The 22,415-nt window shown below is 43.2% G+C and overlaps 1 protein-coding gene across 1 annotated transcript in view; it reads right to left on the reverse strand.

Annotated features, from left to right (window-relative positions):
- Positions 1-655: 655 nt before the first annotated feature.
- Positions 656-22,415, reverse strand: part of LOC144508343 (double-strand-break repair protein rad21 homolog) — a 53,073-nt gene continuing 31,313 nt past the window's right edge. Inside the window, exons 10-13 of the mRNA XM_078236180.1 lie at positions 20,328-20,467; positions 14,077-14,187; positions 9,364-9,441; positions 656-844 (exon numbers count right to left, since the gene is read on the reverse strand). Of these exons, the coding sequence (XP_078092306.1) occupies positions 656-844; positions 9,364-9,441; positions 14,077-14,187; positions 20,328-20,467 (518 nt within the window). The remainder of the gene's footprint in view (positions 845-9,363; positions 9,442-14,076; positions 14,188-20,327; positions 20,468-22,415) is intronic.

Consider the following 22,415-nt stretch of genomic DNA (forward strand, 5'->3'; position numbering starts at 1 on the left):
AAACTGGGTGGGTGCTTTTAGAGATGTTCACTCCCCCCAGACCCTTTCCTGTATTGTCTGAACTTAGTTCAATACATCCAAAAGAAGGACAGTCTTCCTATGTAAGTTAACTTAGCGGGGTTGAACATTAATAGGTGAATGGAAGGACAGGACAGATGGATCAAAGTACCTATCTTGACTAACCTCACTGTATCTAATTAGTGTAAGTAGTTCATGGTACTGTTATTACACTTCAGGCCGATCTTTGTTCAATGTCCTTTGAATTCTCTTCACAGGTGAAGCTACATTCAAGTCATTAATGGGGAACGGTAACAAGCTACTGAAGAATCTGCTAGGAATCTTTTCTTTGCAGTGTCCAATTAACTCTGAGAATTGTTTTTTACTGGTCAGTGTGCTTTAATTTACTTACAACTGTGTTAAACCCTTTGGAAGGAACTCTCCCTTTCTCTTTATGTTGCGATGAACTCTTCCTTTATCATAGGAGGATTGTAGTATTGCAGGTCAGAAATATTTTTTAAAAGTTTATTTTAAGACATTCGTGGCTTGAGGAATGGTTATCATTATCTGAATCATAAGTTTTAATGCAATAAAGGTATAAAAATACTTCTTGTAATTTTGAAGGCTATTTTAAGGAGGCAAAAAAAACAGTATGTACTCAGAGGTAAAATGTTGCTCCTGGGGTTGCAATGATATCACTATAGGGTTCTTTTTGGGTCAGTTCAAGCACCAACTGTTTCTTGAGCATTAGGAGACTGTAGAATTTAGCAGCAGCCTGTTTGCGATTGTGGTCCCTGCACAGTTCCTGTAGGGTGAAAAACTTTGCACCTGTTCTGTGATGGATCCGCTAGAAAAAAGCAAAAGTAGAAGTAAAACAAACTGCCGCTGCATTTAACAGCATGGAAAATGACCAAAGGAAAAGTGATGCTTTTATAAAAAAGAATATTGAAACTGCAGGTAATGGAACAACACCAACAGTGCAGCAGAGTGCAAGGTGGAAAAACAGAGAGCGTAAATACCACTTCCAGAAATAAATCTGCAACATGACACATCTAAGGTGCACTTTTACAGGCCAAATCATATTTATACTAATGGATGCTGGAAACCCAAGATATAAACTGAAAATGGAGAAAGAAAATGGAGAAATGGAGAAAACGTTTTGGAGTCTGAAACATTAACATTAATCTATAGATACTGCCACACCTGCTGAGTATTTCCAGCAATTTTTGTTTTTATTTCTTATTTATATTGCCTGGCTTCCAATCAAACGTTCATAGCCACAAGACAATATTTTTAGTTGTTTTCTCAAAACAACACCCATCCAATCATTTTTAATTTTGGCTAATTCTTGAGATTTCTGCATTACTGGCAAAGATGTAACTTCTTACCCATTCATAGTTGTCCTGAATGTATTGGTCTGCTAGGTCACTTCAGAGAGAAATTAAGAATTAACCATACTGGTGTTGTGGCCAGATGACCAACAGCCTCGTTGCTCAATCTAAAATTTCCTCCACTATTCTTCATCTGCTATTCCAACTCCCCGCCCCCCCCAATCCCCCCACCCCCTACTTAACATATCCCTATGCAGATTCATTATCTCCTCCTCACAACTTGTTTCCCAACTATTCTTCTTGGGGCGATCTAACAACTCTCCCATGCCTATCCTACTCAGGCCAGGTTAACTCCAATCAGCTTTACAGAGAGAGAGAAGTCCCTGAGGTCTCTTTACTCCTATCACAACTGATTTAATGCAGGACTCATGGTTTAGGTGAATTGAGTTTCTACTCCCAAAAAGTCCCAGTGGAAAAAAGCTGCAAAGGCTGAAAATTAGCATTATAACAACTCCAGGAGCCAGTTGTAAAGGAACAGCGCTTTATTGCACAAAATAAGGTAAAGCAAAAGCACAATTAGCTACTTCCGTCAACAGATCCTGATGGCATAGATGGTCTACATGCTTCCTTAGGATCTTGTCCCCTATCATAAAGGACATTGGCCCTGTTCTTGCAAGTGTGTTCCTGGTGTCCATGGGGTGCTGCCTCCAAAACTTTACACTTGGGCCATGTCTCCTGATGAAAAACTATCAGCTTTGAGTCAATTTTAGTCCCCATTTTTGGGCTTCTTGCTTTTCTTTAATTCTTCCACTTAAGTTCAGGAAGGTAATGCTTAGCCTGGTCTGTAGGCGCCTACCCATCAGTAACTCAGCTGGGGCTAAACCTGTCATTACGTGTGGCATCGCTCTATAATTAAAAAGAAAACATGCCAATTTTGTGTCTACAGATCCCCAGTCTGTTTCTTCATTTCCCTTTTGAAAACTTGGACTGCTCACTCCGCTAATCCGTTTGATGATGGATGGTAAGGAGCTGTGCAGACATGTCGTACTCCATTTGTTTCCGTAAGTGTCCTAAATTCCCTACTAGTGAATGGGGTTCCACTGTCTGTCGCAAACCTTTCTGGGATTCCATGAGTACTAAAAGATTGCCCAAGTCTCTCTATCGTGTTCTGCGATGTGGTGAACGTCACCTGGTGCACTTCCATCCACTTAGAGTGAGCATCGATTAGCATCAGAAACATTGAACCAATAAATGGTCCTGCAAAATTCACTCGCACCCAAACCCATGGTCTTCCTGGTCATTTCCACGAGTGTAGGGAAGTGACTGATGGTGCCTTCTGGTTTTCTTGGCACATTCTGCATGTTTTTATCATCTCTATGTCACCATCTACTCTGGGCCATCAGACGTAGCTTCTCGCTAACATCTTGATTTTGATGCGCCCGGATGGCCATTATGAATTTCTTGAAGGATAGGCCTTTGGACGGGATGTGGGATAAGTATCTAGGCTCCCCACAAGATAATGCCAACTCCTATGATTAATTCCGGAAATTTTATCGCATTTGGCTTCAATTCTTGTGCTGGACATATTTGTATTCCTCCATTTAATATTACATGACTTAATTTTGCCAATGTGGGATCATTCTGAGTCCAAGTCTTAATCTTTTTGCCGAAATTGGTAAGGTATCCATAAAATTTAATGCCATTATGACTTTGTCCATTTTCGGTGGTGAGGGTAAGCTTGTGGGCAAAGATAGGCGACTCAAAGTGTTTGTGCCGACAACTTGTGTCCCTGGTCTATATTCCAGGGTGTACACATAGGCACTTAATAATAGTGCCAATTTCTGCATGTGGGCTGATGCTATGGGAGGAATCATTTTGTGTTTGGAAAAAAGGCCCAACAGAGGTTTGTGATCTGCTATGAAGGCAAAGTGTCGACCATACACATATTGATGGAATTTCTTCACTGCGAAGACCATTGCCAAACCCGCCTTTTCAATCTGTGTGTACTTTATTTCCGCATTAGCTAATGCTCTAGAGGCATATGCAATCGGGCGCTCCATCCCACTGCTCCATCAATGTGACAGTACTGCATCTATTCCATAGGGAGAGGCGCGCATGTTATGACCAACGGCCTTTCTGGGTTGAAATGGGTCAACACGTTACCCGAATGCAACTGATGCTTGACCCTCACAGAAGCGTCCTCCTGTGGCTCTTTCCATGCCATTTTGAAAATTTGCCACTATTCCAAGCTGATTTTTTTGTAACCAGTCCCTTCCCAAAAGGCTGGATCCTGGTCCTTATAACAATATCAATGGGAGCTGAACTCTTTGTTGCTCATATGTGACTGGGGTTACAGTGGTCCCTATTACTCATAATGGTTCTCCTTTATAAGTTGCCAAACTTGCCTTATTGTCCCTCAACTTGAGTGATAAGATGCCCAATCGTAATCCTCTAAATTCTTGCTTCCCTACAATGGACCCTGCTGCCCCTGTGCCCACTCCCATATTCAATGGGTGTCCATTCACTTGGAGCTGTATTTGTATTGGGACCATCTTTAGTGGTGACACAATTTAATTGTGCTAGTTCTTTGATTTGATTTGATTTATTATTGTCACATGTATTAACATACAGTGAAAAGTATTGTTTCTTGTGTGCTATGCAGACAAAACGTACCGTTCATTGAGAGAGTGCAGAATGTAACGTTACAGTCATAGCTAGGGTGTAAAGAAAGATCAACTTAATGCAAGTTAAGTCCATTCAAAAGTCTGACAGCAGCAGGGAAGAAACTGTTCTTGAGTTGGTTGGTACATGACCTCAGACTTTTGCATCTTTTTCCCGAAGAAGGTGGAAGAGAGAATGTCCGGGGTTCGTGGGGTCCTTAATTATGCTGGCTGCTTTGCCGAGGCTGCGGGAAGTGTAGACAGAGTCAATGGATGGGAGGCTCCTCCTCTTCAGCCTGACTTATTTGATACGTTCTGTTTTGGGGTAGCTTCGACCTTCGATATGAGTGCTGCATGCTCTGCTTGTTTTGATAACCTTGGGCTGGGCTCCCTGGCTGCATGCACAGTGTTGTTGTGCTGGCCATTCCATAAATTGTGGGACTCCCTCTCACCAGTGCCGGGATCTCTTGGTTTCCTTGTTATCTTGATTTTCCTCACCCAAGACTATGTTCAACTGGGGACCTGGGTTGACAGTAGAGGGCACGCCTGAGCCTAAGGACACTGTTATCTATAGGTTCTTGCAGCTCTTGTGCACCTTTCTTCGCATTTTCACAAGATAAGGCCAGCTCTATGTTTTTTTAAAATCTAGGGTTGGCTCGGTCAAAAGCTTTCTTTGGGTTGCTAGATCATTTATGCCACATACTAAACGGTCTCTCAGCATTTCCAGTAATGCTGGACCATACTTGCAATGCTCCACCAGTTTTCTTCGTCGTGTCTGGAATTCCGGCACTGTTTCCCCTGCAAATCTAGTAGTTGCATTGAACCTGTACCATTGCAAAATCACGGAAGGTTTAGGTTGGTAACAATTTGCCACCATTTCCACTAACTCATCAAAAGTCTTGGAATTCGGTGCGGCTGGATACGTCAGACTTTTCTAATACTGAATATTGCAGCCCCACATGCAGTTAGTAGGATAACCTTTTGCTGATTACTCCTTCTATTTTGTTAGCCCTCATTCTCTTAGCATATTGCGGCCCATCCTCAGTACTCATGTAATATGGCTCCAAATTCCTGAAAAATGGCATTGCACAAACTGAATGATACAGGCTTACCAGGATCTGATGAGCAGAATTACCAAAACATTCCTTTTACCTCGTTGCCAGAATAATAACTCCAGGAGTCAGCCATAAGGAACAGTGCTTTAATGCACAAAATAAAGTAAAGCAATACCATAAGCCTGTGGTGAACGCAAACAGGTCCCAACCAGGACAATGCAATAATGGACCCACTCAGGGGACTGCTTTAAACAGGGCTCCGTATACGAGCTCTACCTGGTGAGTTAATTACCAATCCCCAGGGAGTTTGTACTCAATGAGTCCGACAGGGAGGTCAATCAGTGATTCCCCATGCAAATCCTGGAAAATAAAAATGCTTCTGTAACTCAAGACATTTTCCTGTCCTACTGGCCAAGTTTTGGCAGGAGTCTGTGAGATGGCCTGTGGATGTTTATATCTGTTTGCCTGTGAAACAAACAGTAACTAGGGATAAAAATAGATGTGAGACTTTTGCAGGATAGTTAATTATTCAAACTTTCTATAAATGCAATATAGGCAAATTTTATTCGGTCAACCCAAGTTCTAATTTACCATGAAGTAATTACTTATGAAGTGGAGCTCAGTTTTGGAAATATGGTACGATCTAACCTATTGCAAATCAATTGAATCAAGACTGATGGAGCTATGTAGTGCCTGGTCCACTGTGTCTCCACACTGACCATGGCAGTGAAATGTCACAACCTGCTGCTATATTATTGTTTCTCCTGCTGGCGGTGATATTGTTTCATTATATGTCAGTGAGCTCAGTGGAACCACCAACCACAGCAGGTGGAACTGCACGTTACATATTCCTAAATGCAAGTACAAGTGCAAAATTGTGTAACTCTGGCTGGCGAATAAATGGCTAATATCATATAGAATCATAGAAACCCTACAGTGCAGAAAGAGGCCATTTGGCCCATCGAGTCTGCACCGACCACAATCCCACCCAGGCCCTACCCCCCATATCCCTACATATTTACCCACTAATCCCTCTAACCTACGCATCTCAGGACACTAAGGGGCAATTTTAGCATGGCCAATCAACCTAACCCGCACATCTTTGGAGTGTGGGAGGAAACCGGAGCACCCGGAGGAAACCCACGCAGACACGAGGAGAATGTGTAAATGCCACACAGACAGTGACCCAAGCAGGGAATTGAACCCAGGTCCCTGGAGCTGTAAAGCAGCAGTGCTAACCACTGTGCCGCCAATATCAGATTGGCTGATGTACATCGACACTTGGTGCAAAGTAGAAAGTCACTGGGGCAGCAGTACAAACTTTTTTTGATTTGATTTGATTCATTTATTGTCACATGTATTAACATACAGTGAAAAGTATTGTTTCTTGCACACTATACAGACAAAGCATATCATTCATAGAGAAGGAAAGGAGAGAGTGCAGAATGTAGTGTTACAGTCATAGCTAGGATGTAGAGAAAGATCAACTTAATGCGACATTAGTCCATTCAAAAGTCTGATGGCAGCAGGGAAGAAGCCGTTCTTGAGTTGGCTGGTACGTGTTCTCAGACTTTTGTATCTTTTTTCCGAAGGAAGAAGGTGGAAGAGAGAATGTCCGGGGCGCATGGGGTCCTTGATTATGCTGGCTGCTTTTCCAAGGCAGCGGGAAGTGTAGACGGTGTCAATTGGTGGGAGGCTGGTTTGAGTGATGGACAGGACTTCGTTCATGTCCTTTTGTAGTTTTTTGTGGTCTTGGATAGAGCAGAAGCCAGACCAAGCTGTGATACAACCAGAAAGAATGCTTTCTATGGTGCATCTGTAAAAGTTGGTCAGTGTCATAGTGGACATATCATATTTCCTTCGTCTTCTGAGAAAGTAGAGGCGTTGGTGGGCTTTCTTAACTATAGTGTTGGCATGGCGGGGGGGGGGGGGGGGGGGGGGGCGGGACCAGGACAGGTTGTTGGTGATCTGGACACCTAAAACTTGGAAGCTCTTGACCACTTCTACTTCGTCTCCATTGATGTAGACAAGGGCATGTCCTCTACTATGCTTCCTGAAGTCGATGACAATCTCCTTCATTTTGTTGACATTGAGGGAGAGATTATTGTCATTGCACCAGTTCTCCAGGTTTGCTATCTCTTTCCTGTACTCAGTCTCGTCGTTGTTTGAGATCCGACCCACTACGATGGTGTCATCAGCTACCTTGAAAATCGAGTTGCAGGGGAATTTGGCCACACAGGCATAGGTGTATAAAGAATATAGTAAGGGGCTGAGGACACAGCCTTGTGGGGCACCGGTGTTGAGGATGATCGTGGAGGAGGTGTTGTTGCCTATCCTTACTGACTGATTGTGGTCTGTGGGTTTGGAAGTTCAGGATCCAGTCGCAGAGAGAGGAGCCGAGCTCCAGGCCACGGAGTTTGGAGATGAGTCTCCAAGAAATAATGGTGTTGAAGGCTCAGCTGTAGTCAATAAATAGGAGTCTGACACAGGTGTCTTTGTCATCTAGGTGTTCCAGGGTTGAGTGCAGGGCCAGGAGATGGCATCTGCTGTGGACCTGCTGCAGCGGTAGGCAAACTGTAGTGGATCCAGGCAATCTGGGAGGCTAGAATTGAATCGTGCCATGACTAATCTTTCGAAGCACTTCATATGATGGATGTCATAGCCACCCGACTATAGTCATTAAGGCATGCTGCTTGGCTTTTCTTTGGTACCAGGATGATAGTTATCTTCTTGAAGCAGATAGGGACCTCAGATTGTTGTAAGGGGAGATTGAAGATGTCTGCAAATACCCCCGCCAGCTGATCTGCGCAGGATCTGAGTGCTCGTCCGGGTACCCCATCCGGGCCCGCCACTTTCCGTGGGTTGACCTTCGAGAAGGCTGCTCTGACATCTGCAATGGCGATCTCAGATACAGGTTCATCTGAGGCTTCCAGGATGGAGGGCATGCTCTCGCTGACCTTTTGCTCAAAAGGGGCATAGAATGCATTAAGCTCATCAAGGGGGGGTGCGTTGGAGCCGGCGATTTTACATACCTTCATCTTGTAGCCTGTTATGTCTTGTGGATCTTGCCATAGTCGGTGGGAGTCTGCTTAGCTAGCCTGGACATCTAGCTTGATCCAGTACTGTCTTTTGGCATCTGTGATAGATCTCCTTAGATCATATCTGGCTTTCTTGTATAGACAGTAAGAAGTCTAACAACACCGAGTTAAAGTCCAACACGTTTATTTGGTAGCAAAAGCCACTACACCTGGTGTTGTTAGACTTCTTACTGTGTTTACCCCAGTCCAACGCCGGCATCTCCACATCATTTCTTGTATAGGTCAGGGTTGCCTGACTTGAACGCCTCAGACCTAAACTTCAGCAAGCAGTGGATATCCCTGTTCATCCACAGTTATGGTTTTCGCTGGGATGGTGGTGGCGGGAGTGGGGGGAGGGGGCAGTGTTTGGGACCTAGAAGCACATAAGGTGGACTAAGGTCTGGATGCACATGGAGAAATGTTGGACAACCAAGCATGGAAACAAGTGGGTGCAGGGCAGTGGTTCACTGACTTCCAAAATCTAGGATTTTGAGAATTCCACATGTTCCAGAATTTGGCAGCATTTTGTGGCAGAGTAGGGAGTATTGCATTTGGAAATCTGGAATTTGAGAGTACTGGGCGTGAGTCTGGGGTTTGATAACACTTGAGGGGATGTAGACTTTTCAATGGGTTAAGCTGCAGGTAGGGTGGGGAGGGCAGAAGGCAGCACGCAAAGTCTATGTAGAAGCAAATAAAGTGGTGATTAATGCAGCAAGAAGAAAATACTACTGAACAGCCACAGAAACTGCCAGTGGCAGCAACAGGGAAAAACAGAATGACTAAGGAAACCTGAAAGAACAAAATGTGGTCAAATTTTGATTGGGAATAAATACCATGACCCTTCCACGAGGAGTGTTGCTTGGCCTTAACTATTCTTTCCACCCCCAATTCCTATGGAACCTCTCCAAGGACTATCGCTGGCATCACAACAGTTGAAATTCAATGCCTGCGCCTTCTGCCGGTGAGCTGCTTGGGGTCCAGAGCTTACTGGTTTAACTGAAATAAGCTTCATGGTCCAATTTCAATTGGTGTCAAACCTACCTGTTCCGCATATTGTTCCCTGCATCCAGTTTGCACTGGTAAGCCTTTATCCAATTTCCCAACCCCTCACGCTGCCTCTTCCCCAGTGTTAATCATTAGTGCCATATAAGAGATATGACAAATAGAATTATTTTTCTCTAATTATGTGCACAAGTAGACAGTTGGCTTCAGCTGTAAACGTAAGTACTATGAAGATGATTACCTGTAAGCTGTGCCAAAGGTGCAGCGATCTTTTGTTGCAATGCGTCTCATCATATTCCTGATTTCCTGCTGTACTTTGCTTCTATGCAAAAAACCACAGTGAAGATTAAAATTTTAACTGTTCTCACTTTAAAACATCGATTCACAATTCATCAAGACAAATACACATAGTGTTATGGTTATGTTCCTAGACTAATAATCCAAAGGTTTGGATGAATAATCCAGGGATCATGAATTCAATTATGAATCTAAAGTCAGTGGATAATCTGATTTGATTTATTATTGTCACATGTATTAATACTGTGAAAACTATTGTTTCTTGAGTGCTATACAGACAAAGCATACCATACATAGAGAAGGAAAGGAGAGGGTGCAGAATGTAGTGTTACAGCCTTAGCTAGGTTGCAGCGAAAGATCAACTTAATATAAGGTAGGTCCATTCAAAAACCTGATGGCAGCAGCGAAGAAGCTGTTCTTGAGTCGGTTGTTGCGTGTCCTCCGACTTTTGTATCTTTTTCCTGATGGAAGAAGATGGAAGAGAATGTGTCTGGGGTGTGTGAGGTCCTTAATTATGTTGGCTGCTTTTCAGAGGCAGCCGGAAATGTAGACGGTGTCAATGGGTGGGAGGCTGGTTTAAGAGATGGACTGGGCTTCGTTCACGACCCTTTGTAGTTTCTCGAGGTCTTGGATAGAGCAGGAGCCGTACCAAACTGTGATACAACCAGAAAGAATGCTTTCTATGGTACATCTGTAGAAGTTGGTGAGAATCGTAGTGGACATACCAAATTTCCTTAATCGTCCGAGAAAGTAGAGGCGTTGGTGGGCTTTCTTAACGATAGCGTCGGCATGGGGGGACCAGGACAGGTTGTTGGTGATCCGGACACCTAAAATCATGAAGCTCTCGACCATTTCTACTTCCTCCCCATTGGTGCAAACAGGGGCATGCCCTCCACTATGCTTCCTAAAGTCGATGATAATCTCCTTTGTTTTGTTGACATTGAGGGAGAGATTATTGTCATCGCACCAGTTCACCAGATTCTCTATTCCTTTCCTGTACTCCGTCTCATCATTGTTTGAGATCCAACCCACTACGGTGGTGTCATCAGCAAACTTGAAAATCGAGTTGGAAGGGAATTTGGCCACACAGTCATAGATGTATACGGAGTACAGTAAGGGGCTGAGGACACAGCCTTGTGGGGCACTGGTTTTGAGGATGGCCGTGGAGGAGGTGTTGTTGCCTATCCTGACTGATTGTGGTCTGAGGAGGTTCAGGATCCAGTCACAGAGGGAGGAGCCGAGCTCCAGGCCACGGAGTTTGGAGATGATTTTCGTAGGAATAATGGTGTTGAAGGCTGAGCTGTAGTCGATAAATAGGAGTCTGACATAGGTCTCTTTGTCATCTAGGTGTTCCAGGGTTGAGTGCAGGGCCAGGGAGATGGCGTTTGCTGTGGACCTGTTGCAGCGGTAGGCAAACTGTAGTAGATCCAGGCAATCTGGGAGGCTGGAATTGATTTGTGCCATGACTAACCTTTTGAAGCACTTCATAATGATGGATGTCAGAGCCATTGGACGATAGTTATTAAGGCACACTGCCTGGCTTTTCTTTGGTACCAGGATGATGGTTGTCTTCTTGAAGCAGATAGGGACCTCAGATTGTTGTAAAGAGAGGTTGAAGATGTCTGCGAATACCCCTGCCAGCTGATCCGTGCAGGATCTGAGTGCTCGTCCGGATACCCCATCCAGGCCAGTCGCTTTCTTTGGGTTGACCTTTAAGAAGGCTGCTCTGACATCTGCAATGGTGACCTCGGATACAAGTTCGTCTCAGGCTTTCGGGGTGGAAGGCATGCTCTCACTGACCTCTTGCTCAAGTGGGCATAGAATGCATTGAGCTCATCGGGGAGAGGTGCGTTGAAGCCGGCGATTTTACATGCCTTCATCTTGTAGCCTGTTACGTCTTACAGACCTTGCCACAGTCAGCGGGAGTCTGCGTGGCTAGCCTGGGATTCTAGCTTGGTCCGGTACTGTCTTTTGGCATCTTTGACGGATCTCCTTAGATCATATCTGGCTTTCTTGTATAGGGCAGGGTCGCCTGACTTGAATGCCTCAGATCTGGACTTCAGCAAGCAGTGGATATCCCTGTTCATCCATGGTTTCCGTTGGGAGACACGTGGATTTGCTTCTTTGGCACACAGTCTTCTGCACACTTACTAATGAAGTCAGTTACTTTAGTGGCATACTCGTTCAGGTTGGCCGCAGAGTTTTAAAATACTGACCAGTCTACTGACTCTAAGCAGTCTCGTAGGAGATTATCCGATTCCTCAGACCAACATTGCGCGATCTTGTTTGATGGATTCTCCAGTCTCAGTTTTTGCTTGTAAGCAGGAGCACTCCTTTTGGTCCGATTTGCCAAAGTGTGGATGGGTGATAGAGTGGTAGGTATGTTTGATATTTGTGTAGCAGTGGTCTAGGATGTTTAGACTGCTGGTGGAACAGGAGTCATGTTGGTAGTATCTTGGTAGGACGCTCTTGAGCTTGGCCTGATTGAAGTCCCCGGCCACGATGAATAAAGCCTTGGGATATTGCGTATTAAGGCTATTTGTAGTGATGTATATTTTGTCCAGCACTGTCTTCACGTCCGCGTGGGGTGGGATGTCAACTGCTATCAGGATAACAAGGGTGAGCTCCCGCGGAAGGCCGTAGGGACAGCATTTTAGCATCAGAAATTCTAGGTCTGGGGAGCGTCAGCATTGCTACGTCTAGGCACCACAAGATGTTGATTAGGAAGCAGACCCCACCTCCCCAAGCCTTGCCTGAGGCCGCTGTATAGTCTATTCAGTGGACTGAGAAGCCCTCTGGTTGTAGGGCACATTCTAGAATCTAGAAGTAAAAAGATGTGTTTACCTGTAAAGGTGACCATGTCGGATATTGCCCCTAAGAAGGTGGTGGTGAGCCACCTTCTTGAACCACTGAAGACCATCTGGTGTTGGGACACCACCAGTGTAGGTACACCAACAAAGAGGGAATTCCACAACCAAAAGAGAAAATGCAGGAAAATCTCAGCAGGTCTGGCAGCATCTGTAAGAAAAGAAAAGTGCTGACGTTTCGAGTCCAGATGACCCTTTGTCAAAGCTCTCCTTACAGATGCTGCCAGACCTGCTGAGATTTTCCAGCATTTTCTCTTTTGGTTTCAGATTCCAGCATCTGCAGTAATTTGCTTTTATCCAGGGAATTCCACAATTTTGATCCCGCAACAAAGAAGGAACAGTAGCCTAGTTCTAAGTCAACATGATGTGTGAATTGGAGGGGAACTTTGAGACTTGCACATGAAGGTCTGCACACCTTGATTCACTGCATTTTTGTTTTCCTAGTCATTCAGTCTACTCTATCATAAAACCATATGGCACAGAAGGTCATTTGGCCCATCATATCTGTGCCATTAGGAGCACAGTAAGAAGTTTAACAACACCAGGTTAAAGTCCAACAGGTTTATTTGGTAGCAAATGCCACTAGCTTTCGGAGCGCTGCCCCTTCGTCCGGCTCCACCAGACGAAGGGGCAGCGCTCCGAAAGCTAGTGGCATTTGCTACCAAATAAACCTGTTGGACTTTAACCTGGTGTTGTTAAACTTCTTACTGTGTTTACCCCAGTCCAATACCGGCATCTCCACATCATTAGGAGCACAACCATGCAGAATTTGCCCTTTTATCCCTAATCTTAAAACCCAAACGAAGGGGCAGCGCTCCGAAAGCTAGTGGCATTTGCTACCAAATAAACCTGTTGGACTTTAACCTGGTGTTGTTAAACTTCTTACTGTGTTTACCCCAGTCCAACGCCAGCATCTCCACATCATTAGGAGCACAACCATGCAGAATTTGCTCTTTTATCCCTAATCTTAAAACCTAAATTTTGAATTCCCACGCTTTCCCAGATTTTTTATATGCAGACTTGAAAGATGTTGTTCCAGTGTCAATACCTGGAGGATAACACAAGCAATTACTCAATCAAATTTTGTACTAGCTCGAATGCTCTGACGAAGCGTCATCCAGGCTCAAAATGTTGGCTCTATTCTTTCACCAAAGACGCTGTCAGACCTGCTGAGATTTTGCAGCATTTTCTGTTTTTGCTTCAGATTCCAGCATCCGCAGCATTTTGCCTTTACCATGTATTTGCTATAATGAGTGTAGGCAGTTGTGAAGCTTTCTCAGAGAGATTGAGTTCCAGAAGACGGCTAGGCCCTTCTAGCTTCAACCAGGCTTCGGCAGCAAACCAAACTGCTTTCTGCAAAAGCTTTTTCTCTTTGCTACAGGCCCAGGACCACACATAAACCACAACATTAGATGACCCTCAATCACTCTAATTAGTGATCCCAGGTGAATCTAAGTAAACAGAAGTCCATTAACTCTACTTTACATAGCCACTTGCAAAGCTAAAATGAGTAATTATCCTGCTCTTCCAAAATCTGAGCTACATTCCCCCCAGACATACCTGCAGCATAAAGCTGAATTTTTAAACACTCCCTTTAAACATAAAAAACAATATATGTATCTGTATCAATTACACTACTATCATCAGATAACTGTTAGATTAAATGGACACAAGCTGCTTTTTACAAGTAAAATGTAATCATAAAGTGTATTTATTTTTCCTCCAACGCTCTGTTTAGCCTTATTCTTCCTTTCAGTCTATGTTGCAAGATGCATTTGCATTTTACTCACCTCTGCAACTTCATTTTGCAGACTGTCTTTCTCTTCTCCAGTGGAAAGATGAACGACTAAAGAGTCCTCAAGAGGAAGCTCCACCGATGTAAAGTCAACATCAGATTTTTCCTATTTAAAGTAAACCAAAAATTATTTATAACTGCACCTGTCATCACTACATTTTCTTGTGCCAGGTCATCTATATTACAAAAATTTTCCTCCCTCTCCCACCCCCTACCATTTCACCTATCATCCCTCTATGGCATGCTTGTAAACTCTCCACAGTAAACACAAATTAGGTTGGGTCTGGGTCTGAGACTGCGGCTGCATTGAGTTTTACAGAGGCATTTCTACAGCACACCACAATGTAGCACACTACAATGTGGCACAACATTCTGCAGTTAGTTGTTGTATCATCTGCTTAAAAAAAATCCCTTCTGGATGTTAAATGGAGCTATCCTCTTACAATATGCTGAAAAAGTGCTATTCAGGCCATAAACTCATCAGCAAGGTAATCCTTTACTGAAAGATGGCTGCAGAGGTTCCAGTATTAATTGGTTGCTTTTGATTACAGGCATTCATCAGAAGGGACCCAGAGATTTTAAAATCCACAACCAACTGAATATTAATCTGCGCTGGATCAATGCTAAACATTTCAGTCCCAAAACATCTTCACCATCACCATCTCAAGGTACATAGGGATGGGCAATTGCCAATATAACCCACAGCCTAGGGATAGATGAATTAAAACAGAAACCTCTTGATGGCAACTGGGACTGAGTAGGGAAGTGAAATGAATTCAGATATTTGTGATTGCTTTTACAGCACTGTCAATTAAATTGGCCAGAGTGGAATTAGCACCAAGGAATTTCCCAACCAAGGTTTTTTAAAACCTATTTTTCATCACATTTTGGCACTACAATGCCATCTGAACAAGTCTTCTATAAACAATTCAATTATTTCTACTTTTCTTTGTGTCACATTCTGTTCCCTTCTCAGTCATTGTTTTGTCCCCAAACTTATTAGAGTTCTTTGAGGATGAACAAGAAGGGGAACTAGTAGATGTAGTGTATTTGGATTTCCAAAAGGTTTTCTATAAGGCATCATATAAAAAATATCTGGATAAAATAAGAGCTCATTGTGTTGAGGGTAACATATTAGCGTGGATGAAAGATTGGCTAAGTAACAAGAAGCAGTGTTGGGACAAATGGGTCATTTTTAGATTGACAAACTGTAACTAGTGGATTGTCACAAGAATCAGTGCTGGGGCTTCAACTACTTACAGTTTATCAATGAATTGGATGGGGGACAGAGGGAGGAATTTTCCATTTTTGTGACTAAGTGCGGTGGCGGGCTGTTCCGGTGCCACCCTTCCCGCTGCCTGGAATGGTGGGATCTCGTGCCTGAATCCATGCCTGGAAGCTCATTAATTACATATAGGGGAGTACCGGCATTCTTTGAGGATATGACGAGTAGCGTTGACCGAGGAGAACCAGTGGATGTGGTTTATTTAGACTTTCAGAAAGTTTTTGACAAGGTCTCACATAACAGACTACTGCATAAAGTTAAAGCACGTGGGATTGCAGGTAATGTCTTGAGATGGATAGAAAGCTGGTTAGCAGATAGGAAGCAAACATAAGAACATAAGAAATAGGAGCAGGAGTAGGCCATCTAGCCCCTCGAGCCTGCCCCGCCATTCAATAAGATCATGGCTGATCTGATAGTGGTTTAGTTCCACTTACCCGCCCGCTCCCCATAACCCTTAATTCCCTTATTGATCAGAAATCTATCTCCCTGTAACTTAAACATATTTAACGAGGTAGCCTCCACTGCTTCAGTGGGCAGAGAATTCCAGAGATTCACTACCCTCTGAGAGAAGAAGTTCCTCCTCAACTCTGTTCTAAACTGACTCCCCCTTATTTTGAGGCTGTGTCCTCTAGTTCTTGTTTCCTTTCTAAGTGGAAAGAATCTCTCTGCCTCTACCCTGTCTAGCCCCTTCATTATCTTATATGTCTCTATAAGATCTCCCCTCAGCCTTCTAAACTCCAACGAGTTGGTATAAATGGATCATTTTCTGATTGGCAGCCAGTGACTAGTAGGGTTCCGCAGGGGTCTATGCTAGGACCTCAACTCTTCACATTATATATTCATGATTTGGAAAAGGAACTGAATGTATTATCTTCAAATTTGCAGATGATACAAAGTTGGGTGGGAGGGTGAGCTGTGCGGAGGATGCAGAGATGCTTCAATGTGAATTGGACAGGCTGAGTGTGTGGGCATCTGCATGACATATGCAGTATAATGTGGATAAACGTGAGGTTATCCACTTTGGTAGCAATAATAGGAAGACAGATTATTACTTGAATAGGTGTAAATCGTGAAAGGTGGATACTCAGCGAGACCTTGCTGACCTCATGTATCAGTCGCTGAAAGTAAGCACGCAGGTACAGCAGGTAGTAAAGAAGGCAAATGGTATGTTGGCCTTCATAGTGAGAGGATTTGAGTATAGGGATAGGAATGTTATGTGCAATTGTATAGCGCGTTGGTGAGGCCACACCTGGAGTATTGTGTGCAGATTTGGTGTCCTTATCTGAGGAAGGATGTCCTTGCCACAGAAGGAGTTTGGTGAAGGTTTACCAGGCTGATTCCTGGGATGGCAGGTCAGTCAAATGAGGAGAGACTAAGTCAGTTAGAATTATATTCACTGGAGTTTAGAAGAGTGAGGGGGGATCTCATAGAAACGCATAAAATTCTAACAGGGTTAGACAGGGTTGATTCAGAAAGAATGTTCCCAATGGTGGGAGAGTCCAGAACTAGAGGTCCTAGTTTGAGGATAAGGGGTAAACATTTTAGAATTGAGATGAGGAGAAATTTCTTCACCCAGAGGGTGGTGAATGTGTGGAATTCACTACCACAGAATGTAGTTGAGGCCAAAACGCTGTCTGATTTCAAGAAGAAATTAGATTTAGCTCGAGGGACTAAAGGGATCAAGGGATATGGGGGATCAGGATATTGAATTCGATGATCAGCCATGATCAAAATGAATGGCAGAGCATGCTCGAAGGGCCGAATGGCCTACTCCTGCTTCTTTAATGATTCATTACTGTTTGTCACAAACTAAATGAACGAATGGAACAAATTGAGGTTAATGGGTATGACCTTATAACCATTAAAGATGTAGTTACAAGGAGATCAAAGCTGGGAAGATGTAGAATCCATATGGGTGTAGGTAAGAGATAACAAGGGGAAGGCTTCACTGGTAGGTTAGTCCACAGGACCCCTAAGAGTACCTATACTGTAGGATGGAGCCTATATCAGGAGATAATGAGGGCATGGGGGAAAAAGGCAGTTAATTAATTATGGGTGACTTTAATCTTCATGTGGATTGGGAACATCAAATTGGCAGAGATAGCCATGAGGAAGAATTCATAGAGAATATTTGGGACAGTTTCCTAGAACAATATGTTGTGGATCTGGTACTATGTAATGAGGCAGGTTTAATCAACAATCTCAGAATAAAATATGCCCTAGGAAACAGTGACCAGCAGTCCATGTTTAAATGCAGCAAGACCTGGACAATACCCAGACTTGGACTGACAAGCATGTAACAATCACAAATGCCAGGCAATGATCAGCTCCAACAAGAGAGGATCTAACCATCGTCCCTTGACAGTCAATGGCATTACTATCACTGAATCCCCACTATTAACATCCTGGGGTTACCATCGACCAGAAACTGAGCTGGACTAGTCATATAAATACTGTGGCTACCAGAGCAGGTCAAAGGGTAGGAACCCTGTGGCGAGTAATTCACCCGCTGACTCCTCAAAGCCCACCCATTCTCTACAAGGCATAAATCAGGAGTGTAATGGAATACTGGCCACTTGCCTGGATGAGTGTAGTTCCAATAACACCCAAGAAGCCTGGCATCACCCAGGACAAAGCAGCATGCTTGACTGCTACACCTTCCATGAACATTCAATCCCTCCATGAACAGTGGTAGCTATGTTACCATCTATAAGATGCACTGCAGAAACTCTTCAAGGTTTCTTAGGCACATCTTCCAAACCCTCAACCACCACCATCTAGAAGGACAAAGGCAGCAGATACCTGGGAACACCACTACCTGAAGGTTCCCCACCCAGTCATCAATCCACCACTCTGACTTGGAAGTATACTGCTATTCCGTCACTGGCCCTCTGTCAACATCCTACAATTCCCTTCCTAACAGCAACGTGGGTGTACCAACACCTCAGGGACTGCAGTAGTTCAAGAAGGCAGCTCACCTCCATCTTCTGACAGGAAACTAGGGATGGGCAAAAAATATATGATAGAACTTAGCACTCAATTTGAAAATGAGAAACTTGGATCATAAACAACTGGTCTAAACTTAAATAAGGGTAATTAGAAAGGAATGAGGGCAGAGTTGGTTGGAGTGGACTGGGAAAGGAGTTTAGCAGAAGAGACGGTTAATCAACAATGGCAGATGTTTAATTAAAATAATTCTTCACTCACAACAAAGATAGTGAGGAAAAAGAATCCTAGGAAGGGGATAAATCAACCGCAGATAACCAAGGAAGTTTAGGACAGTATTAAACGGAAAGAAAAAAAAATACAACGGAGCAAAGATTATGGGTAAGCCAGAAGATTAGGTAAGTTTTAAAAATCAAAAAAGATGACAAAAAAGATAAACTGAGGGCAAACTAGCAAGTAATATAAAAATGAACAGTAAGAGCTTCTTTAAATATATAAAAAAGAAGAGAGCCGCCAAAGTGAACACAAGTGCCTTAGAGAATGAGACATGGGAAATAAAAATAGAGAACCAGAAAATGGCAGAGGAGTTAAATAACTACTTTTCATCAGTTTTCATGGGAGAAGACACTAATAGCATTCCAACAATGTTAAATAATCAAGGATCAAAAGTGTTGGGGGGGGGGGGGGGGAGGTGCAGGGCGAAAGATCTAGCTGCAGAGATAGTGGATGCACTGGTAATAATGTTCTGAGAAGCCGTAAATTCTGGCAAAGTCAGAGCATCAGAAAACTGCCAATATATCACCCTTATTCAAAAAAGGAAGAAGACAACAAACAGGTGACTGTAGGCCAAATAGTTTAACACCTGTCATGCACAAAATGTTAGAGTCTATTATAGAAAGATGTAATAGGAAAGTGACCAGCATTTAGAAATACATAATAATACATAATATAATCAACCAGAGTCAGCACAGCTTCATGAAGGGGAAATCATGCCTGACAAATTTGTTAGAATTTTTTGAGGTAGTAACAAACAGCATAAAGGGGAACCAGTCGATGTAATATTCTTGGATTTCCAAAAACTGTTTGATAAGGTACAATATAGGAGCCCATGGTGTTGGAAGCAGTATATTAGCATGATTAGAAGATTGGAATGAAGTATATAAATGGGGAAGTCTTGCTAAAACTATACAAGGCATAGTTAGACAACACCTGGAATACTGTGAACAGTTTTGGTCTCTTTATCTAAGGAGAGATATACCAGCATTGGTAGCAAACCATGGAAGGTTCAGTAGGTTGATCCAGGGTATGGAAGGATTTTCATATGAGAAGAGGCTTAGAAGAATGAGAGGTGACCTTATTGAGAAAATAGGATTTTCAGGAGCTTGACAGAGCAGATGCTCCGAGATTGTTTCTGCTTGTGGGAGAGTCTAAGATCAGAGAGCTAATCTCAAAGTAAGGGGCTGCCTATTTAAGACATAGAAGAGGAGGAATTTATTCTCTCCGAGGGCAATAAACCTGTGGAATTCTTTACTGCAGAGGGCTGCAGGGACTGGGTTATTAAGTATGTTATTGGGTATGTTACTGGGTTATTAAGGCTGATATAGACAGATTTTTATTCAGTAATGGTTATGGGGATAAGGCAGGAAAGTGGAGTTGAGAATTATCATATCAGGTTAGTCATCACCTCATTGAATGGCAGAGTATATGCAATGGCCAAATGGCCTACTTCTGCTCCTACATCTTATGAGATGCGGAGGCAGGGGAGATAGTGTGGAAGGCAGGCCGGAAAGTGGAGTTGAGATCATGATCTATCGAATGGCAGAGCATGTTTGAGGGGCCAAATGCTCTATTCCCGCTCCTATCTTGTGATGTTTTTCTGTTTCCACAATAATCAAATGTTTCAACAATAAATTTTAGTAGGTTTCCTACTATGCAATAATAAAAGCACCTTTAACAATCTTAGAAGTATGTTGTTGCTAATTCAGAGTGCAGAACATCCGAATACAGATACTTACAGATTCATACATCTCATTTTCAGATGGACTCTTTTTGTTTATTTTCTGTACTGATATTGGTCTGTGATCAATGCTGCTCCTTCTGGATTCAATTATTATAGAATCTTGCAAATCACAAGGCTCCTCCATAATGGGCAAATCTTTATCAAACCAGAAAAGGATTTGTGTGGGGAGGGTGAGGAAAGAGACATATGTAAAAACATAATTAGGGTACAGAACACTTCAAAGTAGAATATGTTTAGAGTGTTCATAATCACATTTTGTAAACTATTTTCTATTATATTAAAAATGGTATATCTGCATGCATTTTTCCTCTAAAATATTATTTTCTGTTGTCACATTTAGTAACACTAGTGTGACTCAGATATGGTGGTGCAGTGGTTATGTAATTGGGCTAGTAATTCAGAGGCCTGGCCCAATAATCTTGATGCACAAATTCACAATCCTACAATGGCAGTTTGTGAATTTGAATTTAGTTTGAAAACAAAAATCTGGAATAAGGAGCTGGTATCAGTATTGGTGGCCATGAAGTTATTGGTTGGATTGTTACAAAAATCCACTAATGGACTTTGGAAACAAAAAACAACTTATATTTATGTAGCAAAAACAGAAAATGCTGGGGAAACTCAGCAGCTCTGACAGAATCTGTGGAGAGAGAATAGAGCCAACGTTTCGAGTCTGGATGACCCTTTATCAGAACAGGCAAAGGGTCATCCAGATTCGAAACATTGGCTCTCTTTGGACTGTGGGAGGAAACCAGAGCACCCGGAGGAAACCCATGCAGATGTAGGCTAATATCTGTGAAATGCTGCACAGGTGCCTGCTCGAGCCCTGGAAAGAGTCAGAGGCGAAAAAATTCAGAGCAGCCGTAACATTCATAGCCACTGGGAATGAATGTCCCCCTCCTCCTCTTGATGCCAGGTCTGCAAGTACGTGGTACAGGTGCTACACTGTCACCCTGTGAAGTTGGAGTCTTCATTGGCACATATTGGCTGTCAGCTTGTTGAAAGGCCAGCGCCTCCTGTAGACCAGTGGTCTATAGTAGTGCTGTTTTCAAACCCCCTCCTCAGCCTGTTGGGCAGCTGGCTCTTAAGCCTCAGCGGCGGCCCCCGGTTCTTCAGGTGCTGGCTTGTGGTGCTGGCTTGTGGTGCTGGGTCAAGCCTGGGCGGACCCAGGCACTCATGCCACTGTCTGTTTGCCTTGGCAGCAGTCACCTGGAATATTGAAACCTGGGTTGGCTACAATCCAATATTCATCTTCAATCTGTGAGGAGGTGGAGAAGGAGAGAGAGAGAGACACAGTTAGCAAGGTCATCCATCCCTGCAGAAATTATGTTGCTGTGAGCCATGGGCACGGCCGATATTTAATAAAACAGTGTGATACCATAACACTGGCCTGGATGAAATTATTACAGGAGCATTAACTAATGGTGTCAATAACAAAGTCTTGGATGTAACCCAGGCTGTCAGCCAAAAAAGCTTTCAGCAGCTGATGGGCCATTTTTTCCTTGTGTAAACAAACATTGGCTAATCCCCTCTGTGATTTTCTCTGGAGCTGTCAAGCAAATTGGTTCAAAGAGGTCTGACAAAACCTGGGCCTCCTGAAATCAACCAAGGACAATCCCACATGTGGAATAGAGTGCTGATACAACTTTGAATGTTTCTAGATGTTCAGGGGACATGGATTTCTGAGTGAACAGGAGACCTCAAAGTTCTTATATGAAACAGAGAGGAATCAACACGATTACCAGTAAGGTGTCTGAAAGTAACATCCAAAGAATGATTTGCTACTCTTTAACAGCAACATGAAGAAATCATGCCAAGGGACCCCCATCCCGAGGTGCTGCTGGGTGCAGAATTTGCCAAAATTTGTAACTCTTAGAATTATTGATATAAGTACACTAACATTTGGCTGAGCAAAACTATACATTGCTGTACTGTATATCTAGCACACAAGGTCATGCATTAGATTTGTGACTTGAACCTGCCATATTTGAGACTCTGCAATGTTGATGCTGAATCAGGACTTTTATGTATTTTGTGATGATTGATATTCAAAACTTAACCTTTAAGAATGTTTTTAATAAAC

Source organism: Mustelus asterias, chromosome 20 (genome assembly GCF_964213995.1).
Source record: "Mustelus asterias chromosome 20, sMusAst1.hap1.1, whole genome shotgun sequence".
Lineage (NCBI taxonomy): Eukaryota > Metazoa > Chordata > Chondrichthyes > Carcharhiniformes > Triakidae > Mustelus > Mustelus asterias.